The following is a 15,882-nucleotide window of genomic DNA, read 5'->3' on the forward strand; positions in this document are numbered from 1 at the left end:
CCAGGCGCCCCCGCCGCCTCCCGAGCCGCCCCCGCGCCCGCCGCCATGACCGAGGAGCCGTACGAGAAGTTCCTGGCCCCGGAGGAGCCGTGCCCGCTGCTCTCGCACCAGCACCCGCCGCGCGGCGGCAGCTTGAGCCTGAGCGAGGAGGGCTGCCTGGACGTCAGCGATTTCGGCTGCCAGCTCTCGTCCTGCCACCGCACCGACCCGCTGCACCGCTTCCACTCCAACAGGTGCGCCCGGGGGGTGCTGAGGGGCCCCAGCACGGCCGCTGCCCCCGGGCAGGGCCGAGCATCATTGCCCCGCTCCCCTGCCCGGTGCGAGCCGAGTGTGACCGGGCTGAGGGTGCTCCGCACGCCCTGCTGGGGTACCCTGCGCTTGGCTTAGTCGGGGTTCGGCTCGTCACGTTACACCTATCGATGTGAGCTGGGTCGTTCTTTAAAGATGACAGACTGGTTTGGGTGGGAAGGGACCCTAAAGATCATGTAGTTCCAACCCCCCTACCTTGGGCAGGGATATTTTCCACTGAGCCAGGTTGCTACAAGCCTCGTTCCCTTCCAAATGTCTTATTTTTTGAGATTTTTGGTAATTTTTGAGCGCTGTAAGACAGTCAGCTGCAGAGTGGTGTGTTTATAAGAGTTAAAAGCAGGCCTTGCATGGACACCAGGCAAACCTGTAGAGGTTCAGAATGAGTCAGGCAGTTTGGTGACTGCACCGACTCCTGCAGAAACATTTCAATCCCATGCTACTAATGATTGTCAAATTATTCCGCCTGTAATTCGTAGAAAAGATCTATTCAAAAAGTGCAAATACAGGTCTACAAAGAAATTCCAATTGTGCTTATAAAGTGAAAATCACAGTCCTGCTTTCCTAAGAACGTAATTCTGCTAATGCGTAGTATTAAACTTGAATATGGCAATAGCTTTTTTTTTTGAGAACAGTCTGTGAGATTTCAGTCACGAACATATGTGTGGGATAGTTCTAGTTCCTGTTCCAGACTTGCAAGATACTTTTGCTGATTATTAGTGTTTCTACTACACCATTATGAAGAGTGACTAATAAGGTAATCTTTTAGTTGAATTTGTATGAAATCATGGAAATTGCACTTTAAAAGTATTGTTCACAAGGGCAAACTCTTAATTATAGATTCTTAAATGATTCAGCACAAACAACCTTAATGAAATATGATACGTTTTTCATGATAGGGTTCTTAAATCATAAGACACAATTGTGACATGAGCTGTAAGAAATATTCTTAGCATATCTGTAAAATAAGTGTTTGATAGTTGTTTTGTGAGTTTCTCTTTGTGTTGCCTTTCACTTCCCAAGTGTGTCACTTAGGTTTGCTCATTTTACAAATGCAGGTTTGTAACTCAGGCATCTTGAGGGGCTATCTCACTTCTTTGGGCAAGGGCACACACTCATTAAGCCATTGCAGATGCACAGCTCAATCTGTGGTGTTTGCATAAGGCTTTCTATCTGTTAATATTATGAGTAATTTTAATGTAGTTCCCACTTGTTGTTGGTCCAGTTCACCTCAGCAAGCCTAGGAGACTCCCCTGGGTACGAGAAGGTGAGGGCTGACTGCCTGTACCTGGAGTATCTGCACAGTGGGGTGGTGGTAGAGCCCCTGCACCTCACCCTTTGTTTTGATGGGTCTGGAAACTTTGTCCAGTGTGTCTTTCCTTTCATCAATATTTCATGAATTCTGTAACTGTAGTCGTGTTGAGAAGTGTGCTGTGTCACCACACCCGTGCTCTGCTCCGTACCGATGGACGGCCCTGCCCACAAAAGTCTGAACCGGTGAAACATTGCACGTCTGTAAGGGATCCAGAAAGGGAGGGAGAGCAGGATCTCCTGAATCTGCTAAAAGAGGAGTTTTGGAAATGTCTTTAACATTGGATAAATTCACTGCCGGCCAAGTAGATGTGGGAGTGAATCCATCACAAACATATTTAGCCAACCTGGTATGCAGCTTAAATAATGACAGTGAGGACCTGCCCTTCAGGGCGATGAGATTTGCTTGGATGCAAGAACAGTGTTTTTCTAGTTAGCCAGGCTGAAGTGGACAGGCTGATGGAAAGGAGTTGATTGTGTGGGTTTGTGTGGTGCATTTTAGAAGCCCTTTTCAAATTGTTTTGGCCATATTGCAGTGCTGTGCTGACTCATATTTGTCTCGACCTACTTTTCACCAATATGTAAAATAAATCCAGATATGGAGACTGATTTCATGAGCTTGTTAAATTCTGACTTACTCTCATTAGAGCAAAAAACCTGTTCTGTGAAAATTGAGTCCTCAATAGCTTCCTTTAGCAACAGCATTAACTAGCTTTATAAATGAGATAATGAGGGGGGAAAAGTGTTTAGTTTTGGCATGGTAGCATTTTCACACAGGTCATTTTCCCATCTTGCACTGTTTTATTCCAATAGCATGTCCAATGTTTTTGACATTCAGAGTTGTGAATAATGAATCCATAATGTGTTTCCTTATTAAGCCTCAGTTTTGTGGGGGATTATCAGCCTAGAATTTCTTTTTGACTTCTATTTATCCTGATGTCTGATTGATTAACTTCTTAGTTCTGCTTTTTTCAATTTACATGAAAGTTTAAATATCTAAACATATGGAAAATTTTATTTTTAGATCCATGTATTTTGGAAATCCAACCAACAGCAAAAAAAAGCAATTCACATACTAGAGGAGTCGTGGCTCTGGGGTGGAAAATGATAATATATTAAAATAAAGGTGTAATTATACTAACTGTGTGTGGATTTTTGCCTGGCCATTTTTGACCTTGGGTTCCCCTTGGTGTTGTTTATGGACTTAAAAAAATATTTAAAACTAGAATACTTCAATTTCTATGATTATAACTTCAGTAAAATCCATGTATAATGCAAGCAAAGTGGAGATAGTTTTAAAAGGCTTAAAAGAATTTTTCAGGCCAGTTGATGCCAACGTTTGCTGCTTTCTAATTGTTTTGTCATGTTTTGCAGGTGGAATTTGACATCCTGTGGAACCAGCGTCGCCAGCTCAGAGTGCAGTGAGGAGCTGTTCTCATCGGTTTCTGTTGGTGATCAGGATGACTGTTACTCTCTGTTGGATGACCAGGAGTTCACCTCTTTTGATTTGTTCCCCGAGGGCAGTGTCTGCAGTGATGTCTCTTCTTCTATCAGCACATACTGGGATTGGTCAGACAGTGAGTTTGAATGGCAGGTAAACTAGTTCCACTGTAAATGTAAAATTTTGTGTAGGCTGTTATATGCTGGGTTTAGTTGTAGTTGAAAAGTTGTCGGATAGAACAGAATATCCTGAGTTGGAAGGGACCCACAAGGAATATCGAAATCCACTCCTGGCTCTGCACAGGACAGTCCCAGGAATCCCACCATGTGTCTGAGAGTGTTGCCCAAACGCTCCTTGAGCTCTGTCAGAGTTGGTGCTGTGATCACTGCCCTGGGCACCCTGTTCCAGTGCCCAACCACCCTCTAGATGAAGAACCTTTTCCTAATACCCAACCTAAACCTCCCCTGACACAACTTCAGATCATTCCCTTGGATCTTCTCACTGGTCACCACAGAGAAGAGATCAGTGCCTGCCTCTCCTCTTCCCCTTGTGAGGAAGCTGCAGACAGACAGCTGTGATATCTCCCCACAGTCTCTTCTTCTCCAGGCTGAACAGACCAAATGACCTTCTCAGCATTTGTTTCTTTGTAACTACTGAGCATGGGAGCACATACCTGAATCTTGAGTGATAAAGAAATGTTTTGTTTAGTTTCATTCCAGCCTTCTTAATCTGGAGGAGTGAGCGAAGGTCATACTTTTAAATTTTGTTGTAAAGTTTAGTCAAAGCATGTAGAGTCCTAAGGGCACTATAAGAACTGAAAACTAAGAAGGCTCAGATCCTGTTCCAGAAGATGCAAATAAACTCAAGACGTGCTCTGAGATTAGCTCCGAATTTCTGACTGGTTTAGTCGAACTGCTGGTCTCTATTTATTGCAGAAGTTACAAGTGCTTGTGTATAATGTGTATAATGCAGCCTGTAGGAACAACTCAGGTTGGATCCCAAAGATTCAGAGAGCTTCACTGAGCTGTGAAATTTTAATTGCCTGATAAACTTGGCAATTGTTTTGAAAAGAAGTAATTTCTTAAGCCTTAGTTAGCTGACAGCATGTTTGACTGGTAACTAGCTTTTTTATTACTCTTTGCTTTTTAAAACAAGCTTTTCTTAAGAGACATACTTGATTGGACTTGTAAAATTTTGGAAAGACTTTTTTGCAGCTCTTTATGGTGTTATCTGGCAGAATCTGAGCATGAGTAATCCAACTGTCCCACTTCAACTGGAAGTGCATTCAGAAATCATGTGTCAGTTGTATAAATGAAGCTAGCTGAAGTTCTGCAGTTGCTTCCAGGCAAATGACAGTAATTTTAATTGAATATTCTTGTGTAATTACGGGCTGTGGTATGAATTACAGACCGACTTTGAAATTATATTCCTTAAACTAGACTTATGCTTTGAAATGGGGGGTTTAGATTTAAGTTTGAATTGTAATGGACAATTTCCACTGATGGAAAAGGGAAATAATTGAAATGCCACATCATTCTGCTGTTTTCTTATATGAAAATTTTTAAAAAGAGGATTGATAAGTAGAGAATAGTATGAATTGAGTTTGCTGCACTGGTTGTTTGTTGGAAGATTCGAGGGAGTATTGCAGAGTTATGAGTAATTACAAAGAAGTTTTTAGAGTGCAGAGATAATCGATGCTTTGCTAATTTGACAGTATGTTTTGAATGGTTAATAGTGTTAGAGTGATTTACAATCTGCCTACTGTACTCTAAAGCTTTGTTCTTTCTCTTGCATGTTACAAGTTGCCTGGCAGTGACATTACTAGTGGGAGTGATGTGCTTTCTGATGTTATACCTAGTATTCCGAGCTCTCCCTGTCTGCTTCCGAAAAAGAAAAACAAGCATAGGAATCTTGATGAACTTCCATGGAGCGCAATGACAAATGATGAACAGGTGACTTTTTTTCCTGTGTGAGAACTGCAATGTACAGAAGAACTTTCCATTAAAAGATACAATTTAAATGCCATCCTGATTGCTGTAGGTATAAATGCAGACCTATACAGGACTGCTTGATTCTCAAAACTAAATCTTCTTGTCTTTTGGATCTGTAAGAGGCGGTTTAATGCCTACTCACGTTTTTACCCTGAGTTTTTAAGGATACTCAAGGCTAGAATAGTGATATTTGAGCATATTTTATCCTGTTGGTCCTTCCTTTTTTCTGTCTCTCATTTAGAATCAATGGTACTTTAAAATGACCTGCCTCTCTTTGGATCCTAGGTTGAATATATTGAATATTTGAGTCGCAAAGTCAGTACAGAAATGGGCCTTCGAGAGCAACTTGATATTATTAAAATTATTGATCCTACTGCTCAGATCTCACCTACAGATAGTGAATTCATTATTGAATTGAACTGTCTCACAGATGAAAAACTGAAACAGGTGAGTTAAAGTTTGTACATTTGACTTTGGGGTTTCAGCATCTGATATGTCTTGGAAAATTGTATGGACTTGTGATCAATTTTTACACCTAATCATTAGATATAGAGATATACACTAGAGCACAATATTGTCAGGGAGAGAAACCTTTATATGAGACTGTGACTGTACATTCTCAGTATGTGTTAAGCCTAAGCTGGTGAGTGTGTACTGTAGGCCTGGTGCTGCTTATGGCAGTGTACCTCACCTCATGACCATCAACTAGCTGAGGATCTTCATTTGCTCACTGAATATGAACTGGCATATAAAACTCTAAAAGATTGGGATTGGTAGGGGAAGACCATAAATTTCATGTAGAAAGGGAGATTAAAAAAGGCATTTTAAACATGTAACAAAATAGGAATTATAGCAAAGAAGGGTACTTGACTGGTAGGGTAGATACATCCCACTTCTTAATCTTTGTACTATTGTGATGTGTTGTTGGGAAGAGATGTGGTGTCCAAACAAACTGAATTCCTCAGTGTTACTCTGATTGTGATGAAAGTGAAGACTGAAACTGGAAAACTTCACTGCTTTTATGGGCTTGGCCTATTTCATATTTCAAGCATTTTTTAAGTATCATCTTACAGTAGAAAAGTACTGCTTTATTTACACCCATTTTTGTTTGAGTATACCTAGCAAAATAAAGGGGTTTGGTACATTAAGTAAACAGCTTAGTTCAGTTGAACTTGACTGATGTTCCTTTTTGGTGTTGAAATAATAACTAATGTAGTAGCAAACTTGAGGAGCAGGAGAGGAGAAAAAACCCCAAACCTTGCTACTTATTTTTGTTCCTTCTGTAGTGAAGCTAATTTTAACTTGGTTCTCTGGGTGACTGCCAGATGGCTTGGGATTTAAGCAGGCACAGCAAAATATTTTAAAAGTCTAACTGAATTGATCCAATAACTTGATCATTAACAGGCAGATTTATTTTTCCATGGAAAGGAGCATCTCAGTGCAGTGTTTATCAAGCCTTAGTAATTTTGCTGCCTCTGTTCTGCAGGTGAGGAACTACATCAAGGAACACGGACCTCGGCAGCGGTCAGCAAGGGAGAGCTGGAAGAGGGGCAGCTACAGCTGTGCAAGCACCAGTGGTGTGAGCGGTGCCAGTGCCAGCAGCAGCAGTGCCAGCATGGTCAGCTCAGCCAGCAGCAGCGGCTCCAGCGTCGCCAACTCCGCCTCAAACTCGAGTGCCAACATGAGTCGAGCGCACAGCGATAGTAACTTGTCCTCAAGTGCTGCAGAGAGAATCCGGGATTCAAAAGTAAAGTTTCTAATTATGTAAATCTGCACTAAGCTGTCTTAACTCTTTAAGCTCGCTTATGTGATCTTACCTGGGATGTTTGTCCTGAAGGAACACAGTTAGTAACTGAGTTATCTGGATAAACCGGTGTTGACTGTTTGGTGTGACATGATCACAAGGAGTTAAAACTTGTGCTCTTGCCATAATTTCTCTTCCAAGAGAAAGCCTGATGTTTGTAGCAGATTTTTAATTCCTTTTGTTTAGAGTAATGTGAGTGGGCTTGAATAAGGGCTTATGCATCTAACTTAAAAACACGCACAGTTTAAAAAAAATAATTATTTAAGATCACCCTAATCTAGGCATAATTTCTGGATAGTAAAGACCGTCTTGGTTGTGTTTTGTTTTTCTTTTGTGGTTTTTTTTTTCCAACTAAAAGTTTCATCAGGCTTTTTGAATCTTCTTCAGTTTATTCTTCCATATCTCATGAGATTACGTGGTGAGGAGTGACCCACTGAAGTGTGTTCCATTTAAAGTAGTACTGTGGCACTTGTTGTGTCTCCATAATTTCAGTTTCAAGGGTGGAGGAGAGGAGCAGTTCTTGCTTGCTCTTCAACATCTTGGGTTTGTTAATGTAAGACTGTAACATTTCCCCAGCAGTAAAGATTCCTCCAATCAAAAACTCGACTGTGCAACATCACAGGGTAATGTTGTGCCTCATAACTCAGATGTGGTAAATGGGTCTTGATATTTTAATATCAGATACAATTTTGGATGAATGTTTACACCACCTCTGAGAACTCATATTAGTTATTTTTCAGAGCAGATGTTATTTTGAGGTTAATTTATATTTGCCAGCTTTAGAAGTGTTTTCTAATCTACAGAACAAAATCTTATGTTTTGTCTCTTCTTTATTTTGACAGAAACGTTCCAAGCAACGGAAACTACAACAAAAGGCCTTACGGAAGAGACAGCTGAAAGAGCAGAGACAAGCTCGTAAAGAAAGACTGAGTGGATTATTTCTTAATGAAGAAGTGCTGTCTTTAAAAGTGACTGAGGAGGACCATGAAGGAGATGTGGATGTTTTAATGTGACAGGGGTGAATTTATCAGTGTTCTTTCTAAGCCTTAAATGTATTATCCTTATTGTTTACATATATTTCCTGACCAAATTTTGATTAGTGTTAACAATATAAACCAGATCTTTTCTCAAGTGTAATTTTGCTAAGAAGGTCTAAGTATTGAGTAACTTCAGCTTTTTGAGACTAATTTTGCAACAAAGAATTCAGAAACTTAACTATCTTCTGAAAAGCTGCTGAGTAAATACAATTTTAAGGAAATTTGAACTTGGCTAATACTTGCAAGATGTAAATCTAGGGGTGCTCTTGAATGACACAAAGCATGCATTACTATGTTTCAGCTTCTTTGTTTTTTTACAACTTAGAGTTAGTATTCACCTTGACTTGTTCTGTCTTCCTTTCCCATTATTAGGAAGATTGTTTAGCATGAGGAAAAAATCTTTCTATTCTTGTGGGGCTTTCTTCAGTCTTGCTCTTGAATTGTATGAAATCAAAGTACTGTCATAAATTCTTTTCTAAAAGTTGTGATTTAACTCAAACTACACAGAAAACAAGAAGCAGGACTTCTAATGCAGGGAATCTGTAACAAATACTGCCTAATAATGTAGTTCTTAGGAAGCAACTAGAATTAAAAAAAACAACAGGAAGTGCAGGCTTAGTCTTCAGAAGCTGCTCAATATCTTAGGATTATCACTAATGGTTAACCAGTACATCCCTTCTATTTCTATGAAAAGATTCCAATAAAAATGTCTTTATGCATTGAAAGTACACTAATCTGCAATTAAGTTGTCTAGGACACTACTTAGCAGTAGTTAAGAACTCTACTGGAAACAGAAGTGCAAACAAGTGGCAGACAACTTCAGTGGTTTTCTTCCCTAGAAGCACATCTAAATAGATTCATGTTGTTTACAGGAGAATTTAAATTAATGCAGCTGTGCTTTTTAATGGTGTGTTTAGCTGAGGGTGTCTTCTCTGTGGGTCATTACACCATGACATGTATCAGAATCTCCTTTTGTTGTCTATTGGCTTTTGAAATTTCTGTTGGTAAGAAAATGAGGTAAAATTGTGGCTCTCAGGTAGGGAAGTAAAAGTAGTTTTAACCTGTTTCCTAATTTTGGCCATCTTTAAGGTGACTTTTATCTCTATTTTGGAACTACTTTTTACAGAACTCCTTCCCCCCTGCCGAGATAAAAATAATACTTCTAAATTTTAATGTGAAACTTAAACGATTATGAAAATATTTTTGAATTCTGAATTTAGTAATTTTTTATTATCTTGATGCTTCATTGCTTTAATTTTGCTCTTGAATTAAGGAGTTTGGCAGTTTAGTGTGGCCACAGGTGCCTGTAATTGCACGATACAGCCCAATCCTGCAGAACTGCATGGTCAGCTTTAGGACTACTGACATTAATTTTGCATGTCCTGCACAGATTTATTAGCCCTGACAGGAGAAGTATTTTTCTTTCAGAAGTGGCATTCCTTGTACACTCAAAATAAACTGACCAGTAAAATATCTGAACAATGGCCTCTGAAAGAGTCCATAGTCAAACTAGTATGTGTGACTTTATTCACTCTTACTGCTGCTGTACAACAGGTACCCAGACTTGTCCACTCACTGATTAAAAGCTGTGTAATGTCATTTTAAGCTCAAGTATTACCTATCCCATATGGCCAGTTATTTGGCCACTAACCTCAAGTGTCTGTTACCTCTCAGTATTTCCTTGAAAGACAAAATTTAATTGCTGTCAATTCAGCTCATTTCAGGGTGCAGTTTTAAACTCTTGCATGGTAACGGATGAATTCATCATGAAATATTTCCCCGTATGTACACTGTCGCAGTTCAGTACAGCCTTTATTTTCTGCAGTGACTTTGTAATGTGATTGAATTTTTTTTTCTGAAGAAAAATGCACACTTAATACTGTAGAGAATGGAACTCTGAAGTGAATTGTAAGAAAGGTGCAATATCTCAGTGTGGTGGAACATGAAAGTGTGTAACTTTTTTCTGTTTCAGCAGTTCTTCAGAGTTTAAAATGCCTCAGGTTTTGTTGAGAGAAGATGCCCTCATTTTGATGAGGTACAGTTTGTTTTGGTCACCTGTCTACTAGTTTCCAGGGATCATGAAATGAGGAAGGTAGTATTTCCACCTTGATCTTAGGTTGAGCATGTAAGTATAAATTAATCCAAGTGATTAGATGGGTCCAGTTTCTTGTCACATTGGATGAAAAGGTCCTGGGTGCCACAATAGCTGATAGTGGTGTGTTGTCTCCAGCAGGTACTTCAATCACTTGTGTGACAGTAGAAGTGAAAGAAGAGAGTGGATTTCCAGGGATTCCATGGTAGTAATTTATAGCTCATAGACCCAGGATGCTTATAACGTAAGAATACAAAACTCTGAATGTTTTGGTAAGAATGCAGAATAACATGTTGCCTGAATGTTCTTTGCCAAGTAGTCAGAGATATAATGTCTTTGATCTCAGAGAATCAGGCCTGAAGTAGCTGTGGGATTCAAGAGTTCTCACATACTTCTACACATTTGGGTTTTTTTCCCTTTTGTTTTCTCGTCCTCCATAGTTCTAGTGACATGCTCAATTTGTGGTGGGGGAGGTTTTTGGTCAGAATCCTGTCTTTCCCTGCTGTGTGCTCTGTGCTTACCCAGGAAGACCCCATCCCTGGAGGTGTTTAAAAGACACATAAATGTGGCACTTAAGGGCATGGTTTAGTGGTGGACTTGGCAGTGTTAGATTTAGAGTTGGAGTCGATGATCTTAAAAGGTCTTTTCCAATCTAAATGATTCTATGAATTTGTGTTAAATACCCATGGCATTAGTCAAACAGTTGGAATTTTAGTTAAACTTGGTCTTGCCAATTTAAGTGTTGGCCATGGTGGCTACATCTGTAGATTACTGGTTCAGGTGAAGAGTAACAGACTGCTAAAATAATGCATTCTTATTAGTATGGTTTTTTGTTTTCTTGTTTTTTTTTTTTTAAATCAAATCTCTGCTTTTTATTCACAGAGCACAAATGTCAAGCTTAAAAGTAACATAGAGGCACACAGGAAAAAGCTCAGAGTTACATGGTTCCATGGTACTGAAGCTGTGTATGTAGGAGCTTTGTACCCACTGCAATATGAATGTAATTAATTTACACTCTGTAAAGGTAACGGTTTGCTTCCATGGTAACTTTTTCTCTATAAAGGCTTAGAAGGAGCACTGAAAGTTTGATTGCAATAAGACTGTAAACAGTAGAGAACATTCTTTTCTAATATGATTTTAAATATGAGGAAGAAAGCTGCCTGACAAACCTAGTTGATTTCTGTGTGTGTATCTAATGTCATCTTTTGTCTCTGTTAAGATATCTATTTTTCTTTATCTGGGAAACTGATAAAAAGATGCTTACAGTATGCTCAGTATGGGGTGCTTACTTGAAAGAGCAAGAAAATTCTTTGCAAGACTTTCCTGGGCCTAAATTTTGGTTCTCCTATTGTGGTTTGAAACCTGTGAAGATCATTCTCTGGGGGGAGAAACCCAAACCAACCTGCTTGAACTTAAGTACATGCATTTACATCAGAATGCATATACAATATAGAAACATATGAAAATGGCAATATTTACTTTTCATCTATGCTGAATGGCCTGAAGCTGTTTCTTTTCTCTTAACACTCTTTCAACTTCGAAATCAGCTGATGCATTGGTCTATAAATATTAATAAACCCAAGTGTTTTGGGAGCTCTTACAGTTCATTCTTATAAGCCAGATTTTCATGGCAGTTGTTGTTAGATTTATTGGTTTAATATTCTTAAGCTTACTGATCTTGCAGTTCTTGAGTATAGAAAAGTCAACATGCAGTTGTCCATTTAAGGATTGCAAAGATAATTTATTAATCTATCAAGGGCACATCCTAGTAATATTCAAAGCTTGTCTATTTTGACTATTAACTCTGATGAATCATACTTGCATTCTCTCTCATCTGGCTAACTTTAAAACATTTCCAAATGACAAATAAATTCTTCAGTGTAAAAAAAAAAAATTGTAATATTGAAGCCTTGAATATAGTTCATAACCAAAGCAAGGGGAAAGTGGGGGGTCTGATTTTTTTTTTGGTCTTTTTTTAGGGGGAGAGGTGAGGGTATACATTAGAGTATATGGTATTGCTTAAATTGAGTTCTTTTTTTTTCCCCAGTTCTCTGCTAATTGTATTGCTAAAATGCACTTTTGTATAGAAAACTGTTCTCTGTACATTCTGTATCTACTTTACACAATGTTTATAGAGATTTTTCTGAAGTTGTGAAGGATTTACTGAAAGCTCTGATGCTGTTGACTTCAAGATTTCCTTGTATTTGAAAATAGTTATGTGCATATTAAAACAGGTTGGAATTAAAATTGATGACATATAGCAAAGATATTCTGATGAAACTATGTGGTATCTTCTTTAGAGCAGGAGGATTTATATACAGAGCCTGCAGAGTCACTGTTCAGGCAGAAAGTACAGATAAAGTGGCACATCCTATTGGTTCTTGGTGGCAGAAAGCAGACTGGTCCCTCATTAACCAGAGGCGTTTGTTATCCACAAAATCTGACAAGAATTGTGTCACAGGGAAACAATTCACTGTTGTGAATGATCATGGGCTTGAAGCTGCCTGTCCTTAGTTTTGGTCTCTGTGCAAGAGGATTTTTCCTATATATGCTCTATCCTGTGTAGCTGTGGGCACAGACAGTCTAATCACTGTTGTGACCAGCAGTAACTGAATCTGCTGCTGTCACCCTCAGTACCCACAGCCATCAAACCACCACCTGTCCTGGGATGTTTGAAATCCCTAACAAGACTTACAAGCTGCCAACCTGCCATGCTTTTACAGTTCACCATGCAGGCACCTGTGTGTCACTGCTGTAAATCCAGGTCTCATTTGCCACGGCAGAAGTGGGTGTGTGTGGGGATGCCAGAAGCTGCAGTGATGCACACCAGGACATGCAGCACCAGCAAGGACACGTCAGTGACAATGGCTTTGCACCAGCGTTTGAGTGGGCTAGAGTGAGGACACTTGCCAGCCTGTATAATCTGTGCCTCTGAACGAAATTTGCCTTCTGCAATACTAAAGTTTCAAGTGTAATATAATAAAACTCCTTTTTCCCCTTGGAATCCAACAGAAAAATCACGAAAACCTGGTAAGAGAATAGCTGGCATAGGGATGTATTCCTGTGTTCAGAAAGTCTCCTGCAGCATCTCAGGGATCTAAACTGCCTCATTCATCCCAACTAAGGGTCATCAAACGCTTCTGGGAGTTGATTCTCATCAGAGAAGAACATCATGACAGAAGGTAAAATTGGGCAAGTGTTACTATCCTGGTTTCTGTAAATGTCAAGGGATGGTGAAGGACAGATGAGGGTTGAAATGCTGTGTACCACAGCAAGTCTTATCAAACTCTGAGAGACGTTTAATTGTTGTGGACGAAACTGCAGAAGCTATTGCTCTTGTGATGCTTTACCTGCAGTTGGGCAGCCTGCTTGTGTGTTTTGGCTGCTTTCACCCAAAGGTGACTGACAGTACAGAATATTTTGTAGAAAAAACCAAACTGAAATGTTTCCAAGGTCCTTGAGCCATTATGATGTTGCTTGTTGTAGAGGACTGACTGCTCCCTGGATAGCTCCTGGAAGCTGCAGGGAAGCTGATGCTTGTGCTTTCTGAATCACAGGAACTTTGCCAGTAAGTCCTGTTGCAGCAGTTCATTTCCAGGGCACCAGTTGCACAGGTGAGTTGTACCTCCTGGCAAACAGCTGCCTGTCTGTCAGTGAGGTCACGTGGGCATAACCAAACACAGCCTGTTATGGATCTCTTATTAGCCATCCTTAAACATTTCTTCATCATCTCTCAAGTCTATCCAGTTTCACTGCATTGAGAAACTCTCATTGGCCAAAGACTATCTAGGCACAAGCTAAACAAAGATTTCCATGCTGGCAAAACAAATTGATAAACTTCCTTTAATAAATTGACAGGGAAAGGTGTCATTGACTATGGGCTTGCTGTCATCAGTCCACTCTTACTGTACTGGCCTGAACTATACACTTGATCCAAACATTTTCCAGTACAGAACTAGTGGCATTAGAGTCTTTCTAATCCTTCTTCAGTGGAAGTAGCTGCTGTATTGCTGTGAAGTTTCAAAGGAGGAAGATGTGTTGCCGTGGCTGTTACTGGAGTTGGACACGGATGTGCTGATTCTCACGGCAGGTGACTCGCCCCGTCTGTTGTCACCAGAGGGAGCACTGTGGTCATTTACTGGCATTTTAGACTGCAACTGCCAGCGTTTCTTTGCTACAAACGCTTTTCTTTATTCTTTAATGTCCCGTTAAAAGGATTTTAGGGGGATTTGCTTCTCCTCTTATGCTGTTTCTGAAGCAGGGATCTGTCTGCTAAGGGTCAGTTTTACAATAGTAACATTTCCAGTGACTTAGGAAAAAGTTGGCTTTTTCTGTTCGTGGTGACTGCTAATTCCTTCCTAGTCCTGCTGATTGCAGCTGAAAGGTGGAAGTGCACTCCTGCTTAGTGTTAACTTTTGTATGCACTGTGTTGCTACTTTACATTTCCTGGTCTCTGTTTTGAATTCAACCTTCCTCAATGGGGGCTGAGAATTTTGCACTTGAAAATATTAGGTGATGATAGAAAACAAGCAGCCAGCTTGTAATGTGCTGAGTCTCATAATGTAGATAGCTGTCTGTCCCTGGGAGGCAGGGAGAAAAGGTGTAGCTTGACTATCTTTATTTTTTTGAATAATAACCTCTGAATTGGGCTTCCTTGGAGCAAAGTAAAGTACTGCTTGAAAGGGAGCTTTCTGTAGTGCCTTTTTTCCTGCTCAGTCTGACAGTTGTTGCAGTGGTGCCAAGTTCAAAACAGCACTATAATGTCTGTATAGATGCCTCTGTAACGTGGCACCTGTGAAGGCACACTTCCAACTCACATTCTCTCAAGTAGCAGATTCTAAAGTCATTAATTGTAGGATAGCTCCCCTAGGGAAACCATGTGCTCAAACCTTGAAAGGAGGGAATAAAGTTTTAAATCATGGCCACAGTGTAAAGAGCTTTAAAATGTGGCAGATAGCTGTTTATGTGTCCATAGCTCCTGTTTTTCTTGTCACCTAGTTCCTGTCTATACTTCCTGAGGACAGTAAGTTGTGAGCACAACACAGCAGTTCATCATAGGAGTTGCTGAAAACATATTTTTAATTAATTATAGATTTCATGATATTTGTTTCCTTTCTTAGTTAGTTAAAAGACAGTTGATTTGGTCCTTGCTTTCTTTGTCCAGTGTAGAAATAAATAGATTAGTCAGAGGGTTTTGTTTTACCTTCCATTGTGCTTAGTATGAGCAAAAGAAAAGCTGAGATGAGTTCACTTTAATAGCTGGTCAATTTTTGACTTCTTCCAGACATAGTTTAGATAATTTTGTAGGTTTGATGTCTCCTGCATGTAAGAGATATCTAAAGAAAGATGCAATGCATCATTTAGGATCTTGAGGAGCACTGGAAGTATGCAAGAACTGTTAATGATGGGTGTGTGCTTTGAGCAATAAATGCTCCCCATGCAGGACAGGTCTGTGTGTGTCCAGAGATCCTGTACCTGACCTTTTCCCAAAGCCAGAGCACAGTGGTGTGTTCAGTGTCTGGCTGGTACTTTCTGGCAAGAGCAGTGTGAGCTGCTTAGAAGTTACTGTAGATTATTTTGGCCTAGGACCTCATAAGTCTTGGGTGGTTCTACTTGGCAACTCTTCTCTGCTCTTCTAGAACACAGACCAGCTTGGGGACCTCTCCACCCCATCCCCTCGTTAACTGCTGAGCAGAGCAAAACCAGTGTGTGTTGGGAGAGTCTAAAACCTTGTGATTATGGTGCTGTGTGGCTTTCACCACACAGTCATGAGAATATTATATTCAACTAATGACTCCCTTCTGAAAGCATAATTGAACACTAAAGCTGAGCAAATGTCATGTATTTATTTCATGTTCTTTAAATCAGGAAATATGTTTTAAATCAAAATCTTTGATATT

At 39.9% G+C, this 15,882-nt stretch overlaps 1 protein-coding gene across 1 annotated transcript; it reads left to right on the forward strand.

Annotated features, from left to right (window-relative positions):
• The first annotated feature begins 15 nt into the window (after positions 1–15).
• FAM199X (family with sequence similarity 199, X-linked) lies at positions 16–12,251 on the forward strand. The gene is made up of 6 exons (XM_027687133.1): positions 16–233; positions 2,992–3,211; positions 4,861–5,010; positions 5,335–5,496; positions 6,536–6,796; positions 7,696–12,251. The coding sequence occupies exons 1-6, from the start codon at positions 46–48 to the stop codon at positions 7,864–7,866; spliced, it is 1,152 nt and encodes a 383-aa protein (XP_027542934.1). The 5' UTR covers positions 16–45; the 3' UTR covers positions 7,867–12,251.
• Positions 12,252–15,882: the final 3,631 nt, after the last annotated feature.

Source organism: Neopelma chrysocephalum, unplaced genomic scaffold, assembly GCF_003984885.1.
Source record: "Neopelma chrysocephalum unplaced genomic scaffold, ASM398488v2 Primary Assembly neopelma1_73b, whole genome shotgun sequence".
Classification (NCBI taxonomy): Eukaryota; Metazoa; Chordata; class Aves; order Passeriformes; family Pipridae; genus Neopelma; species Neopelma chrysocephalum.